This window comes from Malurus melanocephalus, unplaced genomic scaffold (genome assembly GCF_030028575.1).
Source record: "Malurus melanocephalus ecotype Western Australia unplaced genomic scaffold, MMel_1.1 scaffold_687, whole genome shotgun sequence".
In the NCBI taxonomy this organism is placed as follows: Eukaryota; Metazoa; Chordata; class Aves; order Passeriformes; family Maluridae; genus Malurus; species Malurus melanocephalus.
In genome coordinates this window covers 104,840-122,078 of record NW_026623919.1, presented here as the reverse complement: position 1 = coordinate 122,078, position 17,239 = coordinate 104,840, and the positions used below count along the sequence as shown (strand labels likewise).

Here is a 17,239-nt window from a genome sequence, read left to right as displayed (position 1 = left end):
CTCCAAAACTTCCATTCCAAGATACCTGACATTCCAAAATGTGATTTCTTTTGTAGATACATATGTTAAGTTAACTCTGCTGAACTCGATGGGGCAGGAGATGTCCAAATGCAAAACTTCAATCCGCCGAGGGCAGCCGAATCCCGTGTACAAGGAAACCTTCGTTTTCCAGGTGGCCCTGTTCCAGCTCTCGGACGTGACGCTCATACTGTCTGTGTATAATAAGCGCAGCATGAAGCGAAAAGAGATGATAGGGTGGATTTCCTTAGGTCTCAACAGCTCAGGAGAAGATGAACTGAATCACTGGACTGAAATGAAGGAATCTAAAGGACAGCAAGTCTGTAGATGGCATACTTTACTGGAGTCATAATGGATGGTAGAAACTGCAGTCGTGGTTCTAAGGGAGTTTGTTCTCCCAGGAAGATGATCTTCCCTGGTCRCACTCAACAGATTTGTTGTGGGAGTGAAAAACGGAAATTGCAGTCAACATTCCATCATAAAGGATGCACAACATGCAAAATGGTGGGATTGAATATAGAATCTTCACTTCGTGTCATGAACTTCCTTGGCATCGGAGAAGTCTTGCTGTGCACAGATACRATAGCGGTCCCTTCCCCATCCACCTGATGCTGTATTTGTTTGGGTTTGTTTTGTGGTTTTCAATTCAGAAACATTTTGTGCAAGGTTCTCCAAATTAATGTAAGCTCCTTCTTGTGTACTTTTTGTATTGCTTTAATACTGTAGTTTCTGACCTGCTTGCATTCAGATTAAAGGTCAATAGTTTGCACTTTGAGAAAAAGTTAATGGTCTGTAAAGCAAAAGCAAAAAAAAAAAAAAACAAAACCCACCACCGGTGAAAGAACACTTAAAAATATAGCAAATAGAAATATACTGTTGTTTTGCACTGAGTTTCTTTCCAGGAGCTTAGTAAAGTAAGTTTTCATTTTTTGATATGCAGTTGGTTTGAAAAATACTAGCATTTGGGCATCAGGTGAACTTTGACACCAATCTAATGTTTCTTCAATCTGTGACAGAAACGAGCTCTATATATGGCAAAAATTGAGGTTTTCCCTCTTGCCTGTACTTCTGCCTAATCCAAAGAGACCAGATCATTAGTTTGGTCCCTTCCAAAACTCCTTAGACAGGTTGTACTGTAAAACTATGTAACTTTCTGTTGAAAGCACTTCCTGTATTCATGTATTCCAATGTAGGAAGCTCATAGAGCACGACTTTACTAAAATATATTTTCATTAAATAAATTGATACAGGTTTCTTTAAAATTTCAGCAGTTGGAAGTTAGRTTGAAAGACTGTGAAGGAAGTGGCAGCAGTTGAACTACTCTGGATGAATGCAAAATATTATGGCTTTGCTTGAAACAGGTATCCATTTAGGAATTACTATATGCTGTGTGTTGGAAGGAGAGAGCAGACCAGGAGTTTTTACCTTTCTTCTTGAAGATGAGAACATCAGTAAGTTATTTTTCTAGTGATTTGCCAGCAGTTGAATGAATGTTCACACACAAAATAGAATTATGTTCAGGTTGGGAAACAGCTTTCTAATGATGCAGTTGCGAGGCTGCAGTATCATAAGAAAGTTTGCCATCAGATGAACACTCACGGCATCCACTGAAATTATGGAAATATCAGTGCTTCTGAGATTCCTATTTGTCCCCAAARCTTTAGCTGGACTCACACTAATTTATTGACTGCTGAATCTAATTCATATTACTGAAATTGTGCATTACTGAGTAAACGTATTTTTTAAAAGCCTCTCAATTCAAATATTCTTTTTGCCGGTAATTACAAGCTTTGTTTATTTTTAATTGTTGCTGTATAGAAAGCAAGCAATTAATTTTTTCTTATAAATGATGGTGATGTCTTATTAATATGAGACCWCACTGACTGTTGTAGCACTTGGTGGGTAGAAAAGTATTGGAATTTRTTGAGACAATTGGTGTTAGTCTAAAGTGTTCTCATTAGGACAGATGTGCTCCTCTTGAATTACTTTATAATGCCTTTGAAAAATCCTGGCTTTGGGGTACACAGAAAGCCAAGCACAGTGAGACTGGTGATGGTGAGTATGCTGTTATAAAGATTTCACATGGTTCTCAAATTCTCACATACTTAATAATTTCATGAAGTTACTTTTAAAGGATTTTGTAATTCCACATCTTGGTTTATTTGGTGTCTTTTGAGGGATTTATTTGCAGAGCCAGGCTTTCAGTTTTGATTTAAAGATTCAAACATTATTACAGGCCTTTTGGGTGTTTTTTTTTTTTTTTCTCCTGATATTGTGCTGCTGCTTCATTTACAGAAGCTTTATTTACTAAATACAAATAATGCAAAAACTTTCTTTAAACAGGAATGGTCTTGCTGTAATACAATGCAGGTTATCTCTCTCAGTCCTTTTTGTTAGTCCRGTTTGTGAAATGTAATGTTGAGTGTAGAAATTAATACAAAACCAACATTAATTTTATATGTGTAAGGAGAATGCTCAGATTTTCACAATCCTTTCAGCTTTCTGTGTAATAGAAGCAATGACATAGAAGCTGTTGAAAAGCAGTTTTTTATTGGGTGTGGAAGTGGTTTTATCTATTCTGTTTGTGGATATTTAGATGCTTTTTCCTAATGCTGAAAATTGTCTTTTGATGGTTGTCTCTTTGTACAGGTTTTGCTATTTAAAATAATGTACAATATTGAACAGCAAGAACTGGGTCAGGTAATTCCTGTGGAGAACGTACTTAACATCATCAYTGAACAAATGAAGAAGTAACCTCTTACAGAACCAAACTAAACAGTGTCAAGGCTTGGGTTTCTGTTTGTGGGTTGCATTACTTCAGCTTTGCTTCTTACCATTTAGGTTTCTAAGGCACTGAAATCTYAATTTTGGCACAGCAGAGATTTGTTGTAGTCTGTGTTGGGCTCATTTGGGAAGAGGAATCTCTCTGTAGGACTTTCCTTAAAGTATCCTGGACCAGTCTGTGCATCACAGAAGAAGGATTGGTTTACTTGGATTTATGCTGTACAAAGCTAGGAACTGAATATATAAAGATGGAAATGAATGTTTAATTTTGAGGCAATTGAATATGGATTTGCTGTGCAAAACCAGTCACACCAATAATTGGATTCGCCTTGGTATTTTTGTGAGTTAATTATAGTACCAATAGCTGTCATGTTGTTTTTTTCTTCCTAGAACCCATTCTTATTATTTGATTTGTTTGTAATTTTGTTTTTATTATTGCTTATGAAAATCTATACTTTTGTATTTGAAATCTGCCTTTAGCTATTGTGGGTTTTTTTTAAATCCTACATAAGGGCTTGCACACACAGTGTGGTTTTGWACATTCAGTTAGGTCTTAAGCAAGGAACAGAATTGCTGAAGAACAAAGTATCAGTAACAAATTAGAGGCTCTTGTATTATCCCTAGAGTTGGCTGTGTTTTTTTTTTCATAGCTTTTTGTTGTTTGCCTTTGTTCAAAAGTACAGTAAGTACTTGAAAAATGTATCAAATTAACTACTGTTCTGTGTGCCAGCAAACCAYGTAGAGATTGCAGATCTTGAATTGAATCTGTTTCCTGTCAGTGTAGCCTTAAATAATTGTAGAACAGTGACGTTCTTGCAGGTTCTATTCTTGAAAGTATTGCACCCTTTCTGTGTATGATCTGTTTGGTTTAGTATTTAGAACATTTCACATAGGCTGTCTTAAAGGATTATAAACGTGAAAAAGTTGGTCAGTTCCTTTCTGTTAAGGGCAAGGTTGTGAAGGGCAGGACAGCCAAGCATGAAATCGCTGCACCGAAGGAGGAGAGKCTGTGCAGTGCCTGCAGGACATGGCTGTCTCCCACATCCATGGAGGCAGGAAGGCAGCAGAGCCATCCTGCTGCTCCTGTTCAGCCAGGGGGCACAGGGAACGAGGGAAGTGCTGGAAAGATGCAAATGGTCCCCTTGCTRCTGCCTTGTGCTCAGGATGTGAGACATCCACACTGTGAGGTCTGACTRCAAAGGCAGAAGCAAGGCAAGGTGTAAGCTGTACTATGGGAGAAATATGACACAATTTCTAAATTAAAGTCCTCTAAGCTCATTCATAATTAGATTTGGAAGTTTGGGGAGAGTTTTGAATGAATGTGTCTGCTTTTAGAGGAGCTGGACATTGTTAACAATTTAGAAAATATTTGAGCTGAAAACAGGTCTTACAGCATTTACTGTAGGAAATACTTTTACTGGTGAATTTTTGCAATGAMTCTTGATGGCAGATGCCAGGTCAGCATCAGTACCTTTGAACCCATTTTTTGTTGTCTAAAATTTGTGTTTATGTTTTTGATTTGTTCTCTGTTCTTCCCAGTGACTCACTCCTTCAAACTYCCCAGGGCCCTGAGAAGCTGCCTGTGGCAGTCACTGCACCTTAGAGATCAGGGACTCTGTACTTTAAGGCAGTGGTGCAAAATTTCTGTGACCTGTCCAACTCCCAAAGATTTCTGAAATACAAACCATCAATTTTAATATAGCAGACTAGGAGAAGAGAACTTTTTTGAGGGGGACATTTGCATATAGGAATTGAGTACAGATCACTCTTACACATCCCAATTCTAACAAAAAGTCTGGGGTAAGATCAGGGAATGAGGTTTGAGGGGAGGCCTTTTGACCTGAGCTGTTCCAACCTGAAACTAACAGAACACSCTTTCATTGAACTTAGAATTGTATTATGACACTTTTCTGGGTGGTGGGGGGTGGGGGGGAACTGTCTTCTTTATAGCAGTCTTTAAAATTGCATCTTGTCACTTGTAAGGCAGACTGACTTCCTMCTGAAGCTTAATTCTCAGTAACAGCTAAACATTCCTTTTAATTTTCCCACTGATGAGCATGTCTGCCTGCCATTAATGTTAGTGAGAGGAGCTCATGGGCATCAAGAGGAGAGCAAACCTTACCCTGAAAGAGTGAAGAGCAATAGGAGTGGTAAGTTAGTGGGGTGCTACAGCTTGGCACCTGCAACACAGTCAAATATGATTTCAATTGTGAATGGAGGCAAAAATTCAGACATCCAGATGCTGTCAGAAACTTGTTATTTAATCATTATCTCTTATTTTTGTTTCTTGTTTTCCTCAGCTTTTGAAATATTTTTTAAACTTATTACTAAAAATGTTAAAGCAGTCTTTAAACATCTTGATCATTTTAACTAGAACATTCAGCAACGTTTATTGTTAGAAGGAGCCATCAAGGATGTTCTGGTTTTTTGGTCTCTAGCTCAGCTGCTAGATCTTGCAATGCATCACAGCTGGATTTCAGACTACTTTGTTCTGATGGTAGTTCTTGAGGGAAAAGTCACAGGAGCATTTCCTTGTCAGTGAATCACCAACACCCATTGAAGAGATGTCATCTGAGAGCAGGAGCATTAAAATAAGAGATGGCTTCATACAGCAGCAGCAGTGACTCAGATTCCCCTCTTGGAACCTTGTGGCCCTCGGAGGGCCCTGCTCAGAGAAACTGTGACATGTGAGTTGTGGGAGTTCATGCATTCAGGGTAGCACTGGTCTCTGTGGACACTGTGTGGCTTCTAAACCCATGTATTCTACAGAGGGCAGAGGTGGTTCCTTGTTTGTCTTGGGTGAGTAGGGAAAGTGCCAACTGGCTCACAGTGACATGGATTAGTTTAGCCTTAAGAACTTATCACTGCCCCTCCTTAAATTCAAGCAGGGTTTCTTCCTTTCTGCAGACTATGCAGAARTCTTATGCACCAGTATCTGCTTATATTATGTCTACCTGAATATGGCACAATTATTAGTGCTGGCAAGCTTAGTTCTTCTGTTACGTGGTGTGACTGAAGTCATGGATGGGCCTGGTACATGCTGGATCAGTTTTTGCTGGATCAATGCAGAAACATGGTCCTTATGCAGCGGAATGTGCCAGGAGTCAGGAAAGTGGGTGGTACTGCTCCTGTAGGAATGAAGACCGGGAGACAGCTCTGCCCCAAAGAAAGAGGAARGCTTTATATAGCAAGAAGGATTAATTAATTTCCTTGGATTCATCTCTTGGTTGAGCTGGCGTAAAGGCCCCACTCAGGAGAGCAGAAGCAGTAATACCATACCACTGAAGGAATACCTCATGGACATTCAGGGATGTAATTAATGTCATCTTTTTCTCTCTTGTATCTGAGGACAAGAGTCTTGCCCATTGTATCAATATAATTTTTTTGCTGTGTTTTGCAAACCCTGTGGACATTGACTGCATGCTGAGGGTCTAAAGTGGATTGCTTTTAAACGTTTGGTTCATTTCCAGAGTGCGAGTTTGAATGAATTTGCAGAATTAACTGGAAGCATTATCATAGCTTTGAGATGTAATCTCTAGGCCACAGTACAAGCAAGGAGCAGGGCTTTGAACCAGTTTTGATAGTCAGTTTTGCAAATGGCTTCTTATGACATTTTAAGAAAATTTCTAAGCAGTTGAATGTATTAGGGAATATTTACAAAAAAGGAGATAGAGCAATGATCTTTTTTTACTATACAGCTAGTTTGCTGTCCTTTCCAGTAAACCACAAGGTTCATTAGTGCTCAGTACTGTTTCGTTTACGATAAATGTTTTTAATGTGATTTTCATGATAAAGAAGTGTAATTAGTGAAACCTTTTATTCAATTTTTCCCTKTATTTGCTTTTTTTAAGGAGAGATTTCTCCTTATATAGTATATATACTTTCTTACAGAGCTTTCTTACCTATTTTTATATAAGATGATTTAACAATGTAAAATGAAATGCTCTATGAGCAAGCTATATCACTGTTAACACAATCAAAAGTGCTAATATAATGACTAAGGGCCTGAACCTTCTGCCTTTTCCTCAGGTCCTGGTTTAACCAGATGTCTTTCATGTTGTGTAGGACCTTTCCCTGTAAGCACTTCCATCTATTTCTGGGGATGTCTCAGAGAAAGGTGCTATTAACATGAATAACAGTGGTAAAACTGAGCCTCCTCTCCATTCTTAGTGGGACATCTGTCATGAGTAAAGGCTGCTGGCTCTGTCCCAAAGTATAGTTTTAGATTATAGTTCCCTTGATCGTCAGTGATTTTGAACTTGTTTTTCTGGTGACTATAAGCTAATAAMTGATATTAGTGAATACAAATATTGAATTGTGCTGTTACCAGCAAGATTATTAAAATGTGTTTCACATTTTAATTCATTCTTTTATTGGGATATAGAGAGTTGGATTTGAGAAGCATTATRTTGCATAGAGATAGCACACATTCACCACATTTCTAAAAGGTATGAAATATACAGTATGTAGCATTTTCTTGCATACTTTTATACTGCCTGTACGTCACCGATGCACTCGGTGCCTTCCTTCTTTTGTATAAAACTTAATATGTAGAGAAACTGAAGTTACGGTGTGTAAGCAATGTCACTGCAACTGAAGAAATGTCTTAAACTGRTTATTCCTATTCTGGAGGTTTCAAAGGGCAGTTTGGTTGAACACAATGCATTTATTTGAATTTGAAGTTTTCCCCTTTACTTCCTCGCCCCCCATCCAAGAAACTTCGTCATACRGCTGTTTATTCTTAATTGATTCCTGTGTCTGATGTAAGTCACATGGTGTTAACCAAAGAACCAAGTCTGTTTCTAATTACTTGGACAAATAATGTTTGGACTTATAATTTTTGTCTTTAAGTAATTGCATGGTAGATCTCTGTTAACAGATATAAAATAGGCTTCTGTAAATGTGACTCCCAGCTGAGAATTCCAAATACCTCTTTTCTGACTGGATGTGCATTGTTGTATCAGTAGCAAAGTGTTTGGGTTGTGTTTCTTGGTGCATTTTAATCAAAATCCTATCACAAACAAAAATATCRGTCAGTCAGTGCTGTCAGATTAGCTTGGTTTACCCATGTTATATTTAATATCTGAAGTGTGCTACTTTAAAAGCAGATTTGGCTTTCCTGTGTCTGAAGTCCTGATATTGTACAACAATTATCTGGTGTATGCTGGTCTTACAAGGAACAGACTGATGCTGCATCATATGTACATTTCCTACCRGTGTCCCTTCATTGTATATCTTATGTAATAGAACACAGTTTTCAACTACTGTTTCAACCTGAAACTCCTTAAATTTCAATGCATGTATAGCCTTAAACATCTAAGACACCAAGCACAGTTTTAATGGGAATAGGTTATATTTGCAAGTCCTGTTTGTCTCAGAAGTAATAGAATTATTTTTATATATCAAAGATTGTAGAAAATGGGTACATTGCAGTCATGTTATCAACCGTGCTCCTAATTATATGCATTAAAAAAAAAAAAAAAGCTTTTTTGCTAAAGGTTTTAGTGGTTATCTATCAGTGCGCATTTCCTTTCTTGAATTTGTTTTTGTTTTCATACTTYCATTTCTGTACAGAACCTTGGTGCCCTTAACTAATACCTATAATGGAATTCACACTGATTTTCAGTATTCCTTGAGCTGCTTTTCTTTTCCATTCCTTTTAAAAATTGAATAAGCAGCAATTAAAATTCCCCTAATTTTTTTCCTTTTTTTTTTTTTTTTTTTTTTTTTTTTTTTTTTTTTTTTTTTTACATTTTGACAGTAACATAATTAGAGCAAATGACTGTTTGCAGCTGTTTATGCAGCTTATTAAAGCCTGAGAACTTCGTTTGAAATTGTCATTATAATCCAGATGAAGACATACATTTCATGGCATTTCAGTCCACATCAGGTGAAAGCAGGAGCTCTGTGCTGATCTGCGCACGGTGTGTCAGACTCTGAATCCCCGGAGGGATTTATAATTAAGTGTCACATTGTATCCACAGTCTCTCCAGTTGTGTGTTGTCAGATACTTGTTTTGTTTTCTTTCTTTTACCTACCAAAAACTACTTTTATCGTTTTTGTGCTACTGTATATTAATCTTGAGGGTTTCCAGTGTGCAAGATCAGTTTAATGTTGTCAGTTCTCTTTCTGGAAAAAAACCCTGGACTTTGAGCATACACATCCCATTTCTGTTCTGGGGAGAGCCAGAATGCCACCAGCTGGTTTTAGTTGTGTTTACCTGTGCAACACAGGTAACCTCAATCCCGTGTTAGTTTGATTGAGATGTGCTATAGTATATTTTCAAACCATGGATCTGTCACAACATTAAAATAGTCATTTTGCATATCTGAAWCTTTGCAGCTGTGGATTTGTATTTTGTTTACTCTATCTCTGTGAAATGTATTTTTGTCAGTTTGAGGACTTTGGATATTTCAAAGTATTTTCTGTACGTGAAATCAGCTTTTTGCATGTAAATTTAATTGCTGAAAAGTATTTGGAAAAAAAAGGAAAAATCACTTTTAAAACCTGTTGTTGTCACTTTCCTTTGGAATTCGTTACATTGTAAACAAAAAATCCTTCACTGTTCAGAAGATAGTAATGCTTGGTCAACCATTGAAACTGCTGTCTGCACTAAAGAAAATTTTTTTTTTTTTAATTTTGGCAAGGTAATCCTAACCCTTACACACGTTTTGGCTCTGTTTACAAATCTCCTAAGTTTCCCCAATTCCTTTTTTGTTCCTCACAGTCTTTGTTGGTGTCATGAATCTTCTGCTTAGAGAACTTTAAATTAACCAGTGTGACAATGTTCTAACAAATATGATGTGTATACTGGCAAATAAAGACACACTCAGGTGATCATTCTGTTTTACTTCATGCAGTTTCCTTCTGGAGTCATCTGTGGTTCACTTTGCTTCTTGGTCCCACATACATTTCTCAGAAAAGATCTCATCTAACAAATTATGTTTAACTTCTGTTTTCTARGGAATAAATAGGATGAAATAATTAAGGTTTGATTTAAACATGAAAATAACAATTATAATTTAACTGTGACCCATCTTACATCTTCTGTACTATCCTCTAATGATTTTTGTAGTATCTATTAGAAAAAAAAGCTTTCTGGGCTTTCATGGCAACTCAACTTTAGGAGATGTCTGAGTATATGTAYGTTTTAATACCTACTAGCGTGCATGCAAAAAGAATTGTCAGAACAATTAAAGCATTTTTTCCTATCTTAAATGTAGGAAGACTTAGAGTAGAAATCTTTGRTTGTTTCTTCCCGTGTCTGCAGATGAAGGGAGCATAGCCCAGTGTCTTTTACCCAATGAAAGTGAAGGGAGGGGTACATTTCTTTGCTGTAWGATCCTGATCATCTGGACCCACCATCATCTGTGCAAATCCTAGGACTCCTGCAGATAAGATAAAATGGTATTTGCTGCTGTTAAGGCTAGCATTTTCCAAAGGCTATACACCTAAAAAATAACCTGACAATCCATATGCAGACTGCTACACATTTAGTGTTTGAGAAAGTTTGAATGGAGCACTTGTGAYCATATTCTTCAGGAGATGTCACAAGACATTTGGTACCCTTGTCTATCAGAAAAAAACCAACAACCCAGGAATGTCTTTCTCCAGATTATATAAGATCAGTTAAAAGGTAATAATAGGAAAAATACTTGCTTGAAAATGAGAATTTGTAAAGCTGTGAAAACATGGCACAGTAAGTGAAACAGAACGTAGAATCTGTAGATTGATAGTTGGTCACCAATTATTTACAGCCATTTTCTACTCAAAGATCCCAGGAAAAGGTGTTACTGCACAGCTTCAGCCACACGTGTGGCACCTTGCAGTCACCCATGTTTCATGCAGGTAACTGAACAGAATTATGTGCAATGCTCRTAGCTGGTAATTAGCTTGTTGTGAAACAGTAATTGCTTCAGACAGGTAGAGCCAAGTTACATCACTTTTAGGCAGATACTACTTTACCTGTMAAAGGTTTTCTCGGAGTAATTGTCTTCATGTGGCAGATTCCATATTATATAGTATTTAAAATCCTTCSGAAGTTGCTACTTTCTTCATTCTGAAGGTTCCTGTGGGCAAGGGCTATTTAGTMTCTTTCCTGATGAAGTTTGTAATTCTTTTTCTCTAGTATTTTTGCTTTTATAGTCCAACATGCAGTTCTATTTTAGTGTTTTATTCATATTACACATTTCATTTCACTTGCGAATTAGCCCCCCCCCGAATGAATGAGACCCTTACTAAGGCATTCTGTTACCTGATAGTCATTTTGAATAGCTACATTTCAGCACAGGGATTCAAAAAAACAAGTTTACTTGTGATACCTATTAGAAACTGCTGGTTACTGTTGTTTTGGCATAAGAATATTTAGGATAGAAGGAAGAAAAAAATGCAGAAATTAAATAAACCCTCATCAAGCAACATCAYGTAACAAATCAGCTGGGCTTTAGATAAATGATTTATTATTAAACTTAAAACCTAATAGGTTTGTGTGTTCTGAGTGTAGTTTACACTGGTTTGTTTTCCACTTAATTAGAAGCCTTATATTTCATCTTATTAATAATGAAAATTCTCTTGTCAAATTGTGTAAGATCATGTTGAACTAATATGTATATTTTAAAGGCAGCATAAAATTTTCCCTCRTAGCCTTTCATATTATTTCATTGCATTATTCAAAAAATATATTCTGCTTTTAATTTTGCTAGTAAGAAAGTGAAGTGAAGTAAGAAAGCTTCATCTTCCATTCCTGCCTGAGAAGGTCCTGATTTCAAGAACTGTAATGAAGAGTTCAATCAGGGTGCCCACTGTTTGTAATTAAAGGTTAACTGCTAACAGAAATTCATAATACCAGGCCAGCTGAGCTTTACAAATGTAATGAATGTGGGTAAGAAAGATAATAGTAATCAAATCTAAAGTTATATGCTGTCATATCAGTTCTTGTTGCAGTGGTTCAGCAGTTCAGAAAAGGAGCAGGCTTAAACATGCCAAAGGAGACCAGATTTGTACTCCATTTGCTGTTAGAGTTAAGTGCACATTTCCCATGATAACGCAGCATTTTCATCTGCAGAGGCCTAAAGTACCAATAGACTAAAACGTCAGTCACACAAGCCTTTGCTAATTAATGCCTTCACCGGAAAATGTCTGGCATTCTTAGGAAATCAGGGAGATACGGAATGCAGAATTCATTCATATTTATATTTTTTAAAAAAGAGGCAGGAAAAGGGTAAGCCATATAATCAGCTGTTTGATAAAGCTCCAAATCAGTCAGCTAGGCTAARGGTCATGAATATGTAGTTAGATCTTAGTAAGCCTCAGTGGCAAATCGTCACACACGCTYGCTGCAGTTTCCTGAGACCCTGTGAAGCACTTGGGAGCACAAGCCAGGCCAGTAGGCTGAGTAATGGCATTACCCATTCAGCCTTTGCCATCTGTCACCGAGCAGCCAAGCAGGCACTCCCGGTGGAGTCGTTCTCTGGCTCCTCATTTGGGTTTTTAACTGAACTTCTTCACACGGGGCTTGCCAGAGAATGCAAAATACTGTTACCCACAGCACCGCCATTCTTATTCTCACTGCCAAAATTCACGTTTTCTTTCACGTCATTGATGTATCCAGGCAGTAAATGACCTGTCATGCTATTAAATTAGTCAGTGAAACTGATGCACACTTTTGAAAGATAGTGAGAAATACTTTGTAAAGCATTACTGTATGGAAATTGCTGTCCATGGTACTATTTCAGAAGAATGCTTTCCTGCTAAAGCTTAAACATGCCAAATGTTTGCTTTATACCTTAGTTCTAGAGTCTTTCAGTAATGCCTACTATCAGCAAGAATCACCAAAGGATCTGGATAAAACCTAAAAAGATTTTTTTTTTAAGTTTTCAGCAAAATCAGTTCCCCGGCATGACTGAATTGGAACCTAAATGAGTGCCAGCACAGGGAGAACAGTGGACAGCTGGAGCTGAGCTGTCCTTCCTTGGCAATCCATGCTAATCTCAGCTAAATATGACATGGAATCACTACCACTACCTGAGAAAGCTGGTTTGAGCACGGAGGCATTTTACACTGCTGCCTGTTGGAATATAACCAAACATGTCTTACCTTATTTTGACAAAAATCTTGCATAAGGTGTTCGAGGTGAAATCCATAGGTACAGGCAGAAATGGATCTAAACACTTTTGAAACACCAGAGAGTTGTTTTGATGGGACAGAAATTACTACTTKCTTCTAGTATAATAATGCATCCTTTAAAAAATCAATTAGAAAATGTATAGCAATGTCATTTTTTAAATTCTGTCCTTTTTGTACAGTTAATATTAATTTGGGGCTTCTCCTAAACCTCCCACAACATTCCCTCTTTTTTCTTCCCCCCATCTCCCAGCCCCAGAACATTTGTCCCACAGCAGGGCCCCCTTCAAGGTCCTAGGTTGTCGTTGCTATCTGACACAAGAGCCCCTGTAGAAGGATTGCTGCTGCTGGTGCTTGGACACTGGGGAGCCTTTTGGGAGGGAGTGTGGTAATGAATGACCACGTGGGAGCATCAGCACCGCTGGGAAGCTGAGAGAGAGCAATTGCTGAAGGTAATTCGGAAGCAGCTGTTTCCAGACAACCTGCAAAGATCCAAGGGTGCTGGTACCCAGACCACTGCCCATCTCACAGATCGGTTCCTCCTCTCCCTTCTTGGCTTTTCCATGGAATGGGGTGATCCACCCTTAGGCCAGCCAGAACACTGCCAGAAATGTTTCAAGGGATCATTCTCTGAGTACATATCCCACCCTCTCTAATTACTCAGAACATTTCACTGAAGGCTTTCTCAGAAGGCAGACAAGCAGCATGAGATCAACTGCATTAAGAGCCTGAAATACAGAATGCACTCAAACTGTTCATTGTCATTCTGGACAAACCAAATTAAGCATCCCCAGCAAATGCTGCCGTCAAAAGAACAACAGCTGTAAAACAATTCAATTAATGTACAGTCCATGTAACCTCTGGATGACAAACATTTCTGCCTTGTACAAAAAGTAGAAATGTTGTTTATGCAAGGGGTGGATCTGAGAAAATGTTAATGCATCACAGGGGTCTGCAGTCAGATCTTCAACCTTCATTTGTATCCACTAATTCCATTTGTCAGCGGATTTCTCAGCAAGTTTATTGTATGTGATAATTTCTGGTTTGGTTTTTTTTGATGCGGTGTGGAGTTGTGCTTTTCACTTTGATTAGTGCCCTTTTGGAAAGTTAACAAACACTAATTTTGGTATATAGTCCTATGGCAGGTGAGTGTATTGATGTTCCTAACCTAACCCTGAAATCAGTTTGAAAAAAGTTTGAAGATGAAGCCTAGAAAGCCACTGCTGCTCACCAGTTTAAGGGAGGAGACAAATCCATCAATCCTAATTTAATGGGAGAATTTTCAGGTAGACAGTAATTGAGTTGGAATCTGGCCAAAGCCTTGGGGTTAAAGAACCTACTCTTATGAAATGTGTTAGAGGATCTTTAACGAATACAAACAACTGAGATCACAGTTTCTCCTCTTCTGCAAGGGGCAGCAGAAAATAGTGGTTTGCCTCCAGAAATAATTTGGTGTCTGTAATCAGGCTGGGGCATTGAAAAAAATATACCCCTTTCTGAAACACCAGAACCATTTTCTTGCCAACAAAGATCTCAGCGTGTTGACCTGTAGGAGGAGTAGCTGGCCCATGTATTTTAATAATAACCCTCACACCAGTACTGGGAAATAACCACTATGCAAGTAAAGAAATCCGTAACTAACTTGGATTGACCTACATTAGATTCAGATAAGTTGGGGATTTCTTCCCTTTCTTTTAGTCTCAAAAATCCTGCTGGTTTGCACAATGATTTCAAACAAGTTAATTGAGCTCTTCAGTTAGGCTGAATGAGAAGAAGGTCTCCAGACTTTCCATAGGTAAGTATTTCCATATCCATAWGTTCTTTAGGATTTCTTACATATATTTATTTCTAAATATAGCTAATGGCTGGAAAAAGGAGCACAACTGGGATAGTCCTTGGCAGCCGAAACATGAGGGAAAATTGATGCCTTACAGATACTGGAATTGTTTGCCTTTGAAGATCTYTGGGGGAAAAGAATTGTGTCAGCCAGCTGAAGCCCAAATGTAARTTACTGTGTGCACAGAGGGGTTGCATTTTGTTATTTTAAACCACCTTTAGTGTGTGATGCTTTATCAGGTGAATCAGAGAAGTCCCTTTAAAAGCAAAAGCCTTTAAAATGCATATGCAGGTATTTACTTCAGAGATTAAAAAGATGCTCAATTCAAACTTTATATGGGTGCTTAAAACCTTCAACATGAGACTTGAAATGCTGATGCAGTATGCTGCCTTGCACCAGGACAGCCCCACGTAACAGCAATCATTTTGTAATGCTACTTGTTAAAGCTAAATACTTGCTAAACTAGCAGAGATAATGGGGGTTTTTTATGCCTTCTTTCAGCATGCATTTACTTTAGGTTTTAATCTGACAGTGGGTGTGTAGTTCCTAGCACACTGGCAGAGAAGGACTTGATGTACCAAGTATCTCCAGGAACTCTGGGATTTTTACAAGCTCTAACATTATCACCTGTGTGGGTGGAATGGCTCAAGTGTTTCTGGGTGAATCATCCTTAGGCCRAGCAGTGCCCTGCTGCAGAGTACAGTGGGCCTGAGAGTGAACCTCAATTCCAAAATCTGCATTAAAATTTATATATTTAACCTYGGGCTTCTGTTAAAGTGAGTACTTCCTTTGTACAAGTCTACTTTGAAACACAGTGTGTGTTCTRTATTACCGGGATTAGATTTTGGAAGGTTAAATCAACTTTATTTGAAAACATACACAGTATGTAAACTGAATAAGTAACTCAATTTTAGTGCCCTGTCTGAGATTCCCTGCATTCCCTTAATGCTTTCCTCTCCAGTCTCTGCCCTTAGAAACAAATAGACAGCAAAACCTGGGCAAGTGGTTAATTCCTTCAAGACGACATGGACTTGGAATCCAATGAAATATTGTTCYTCCTTTTCTATTTGATTTTTGGTTTGGATTATTCCAGGATATTTATCCTTCTCTCTCGGCATAATTTTGCTTTTGGAATAATTTCAGACAACAAACACAGTACACGGTTTAATTTACTGTGACCCACTGGCTCCCAGAATAACTTCTTTTTTTATTTTTTTTATTTTTATTTTTTTTTTATTTTTATTTCTTGATTTATTTCTCAGCTGTTGGCTATGCTCTGCTGTTTTTTAACTCCTTTTGTGTCCCTCAGATCTGGAATTGCTGCTGAGATATTTTTTTCTTGAGGACCCTTTATTTCTGATTTACTGTATACTTCTTTAAATAAAGGAATTGCTCTCATGGCTGCAAAGTAGTAGGAAGCTATTGAYGCTTTTTGAGAGCAGAACCACACACAGGAGATCCATATAATTTGCTTTGTAATTGAATGGTACATTTCTCAGCATCCAGATTTTGAGCTGTTGGTATTTCTCTTTTAAAATGATAAATCCTTCAGAAGTTGTGATGCATTCCTATTAGAGACAACAAGGATATCTTTCCCAAGCTCATAATAATAAACTGCCTGAGCAGAGAATTGCCAGAGAATCCCCCTTAGAGTTCTGCGTAATCCTCCGGTAACCTTGCACAAGCTTCTCCTTGGATGTAACAGAAACTTGGCACCTTCTTCTGGCTGTCCCCGAGCTGGGCTGGTGCCTCTGGGAGCTGTGCCCTGAGTGTTGCTGCGAGCTCGTTTTTGTCTTTGCACTGATGGGATCTTTCTTYTGGAGGCCAGGTTGTGCCAGCTTTATTGGGGCTGAGCAGCCCCGCTGCGCTCAGTGAAACTATTCATGGGGAGAGGTGAGCTTGGGGAGCTGCTCAATGGGAGCTGGCTGGATCCGTCTGCTCCTTGGAAGCAGAGGGAGGAAAGTCTTTTCCTCCTTTTGTGAAAAGCAGAGAGCATGTGTAACTGAGAGGGATGGTGAWCAGGAATGTGTCAAGAAGAAGTAGACATGGGAAGGAAATGAATCTTTGATTCATTGTCACAGAACAGCAGCTAGGCTGGAGCCAAAAAAATACTTCAGAGCTTTAACATGAGATTTAAATTTTATTTTAGAGTTCATATTGCAATTTCATTGCGATGACAAAAATGATTCTACTGAATAATTGAACTGAAGCTGATCATTATTCAGTTTTTCTTGGTGGCTTGATGGATGAGCTGATATTGAAGTTTAAAAATCTCTCTGCTTTTAGCAAAAAGAGTCACTGTTCTGCTCCAGAGGACATATTTGAGAAGAACTGGATACACAGTGTTTTTGCTGCTACAGATGTAGGTGAACGTGGATATGGACATTGGAGTGGGTATCAATATACTGTACAAACCCTGAAAATATAAAGGAACACCAGAGTGCTTCTCCATATCTTCCCTTTCTGGTTTCTTTGGGG

General features: G+C 38.2%; 1 protein-coding gene across 4 annotated transcripts in view; it reads left to right on the top strand.

Moving 5' to 3' along the window:
* The window catches only part of SYT14 (synaptotagmin 14), an 81,572-nt gene extending 80,185 nt beyond the window's left edge, over positions 1-1,387 (top strand). For all 4 annotated transcript variants that reach the window (XM_057384119.1, XM_057384121.1, XM_057384118.1 and 1 more), the window contains one exon: positions 57-1,387. In XM_057384119.1, the coding sequence (XP_057240102.1) occupies positions 57-370 (314 nt within the window). In that variant the 3' untranslated portion in view covers positions 371-1,387. The remainder of the gene's footprint in view (positions 1-56) is intronic.
* The last annotated feature ends 15,852 nt before the right edge of the window (positions 1,388-17,239 follow it).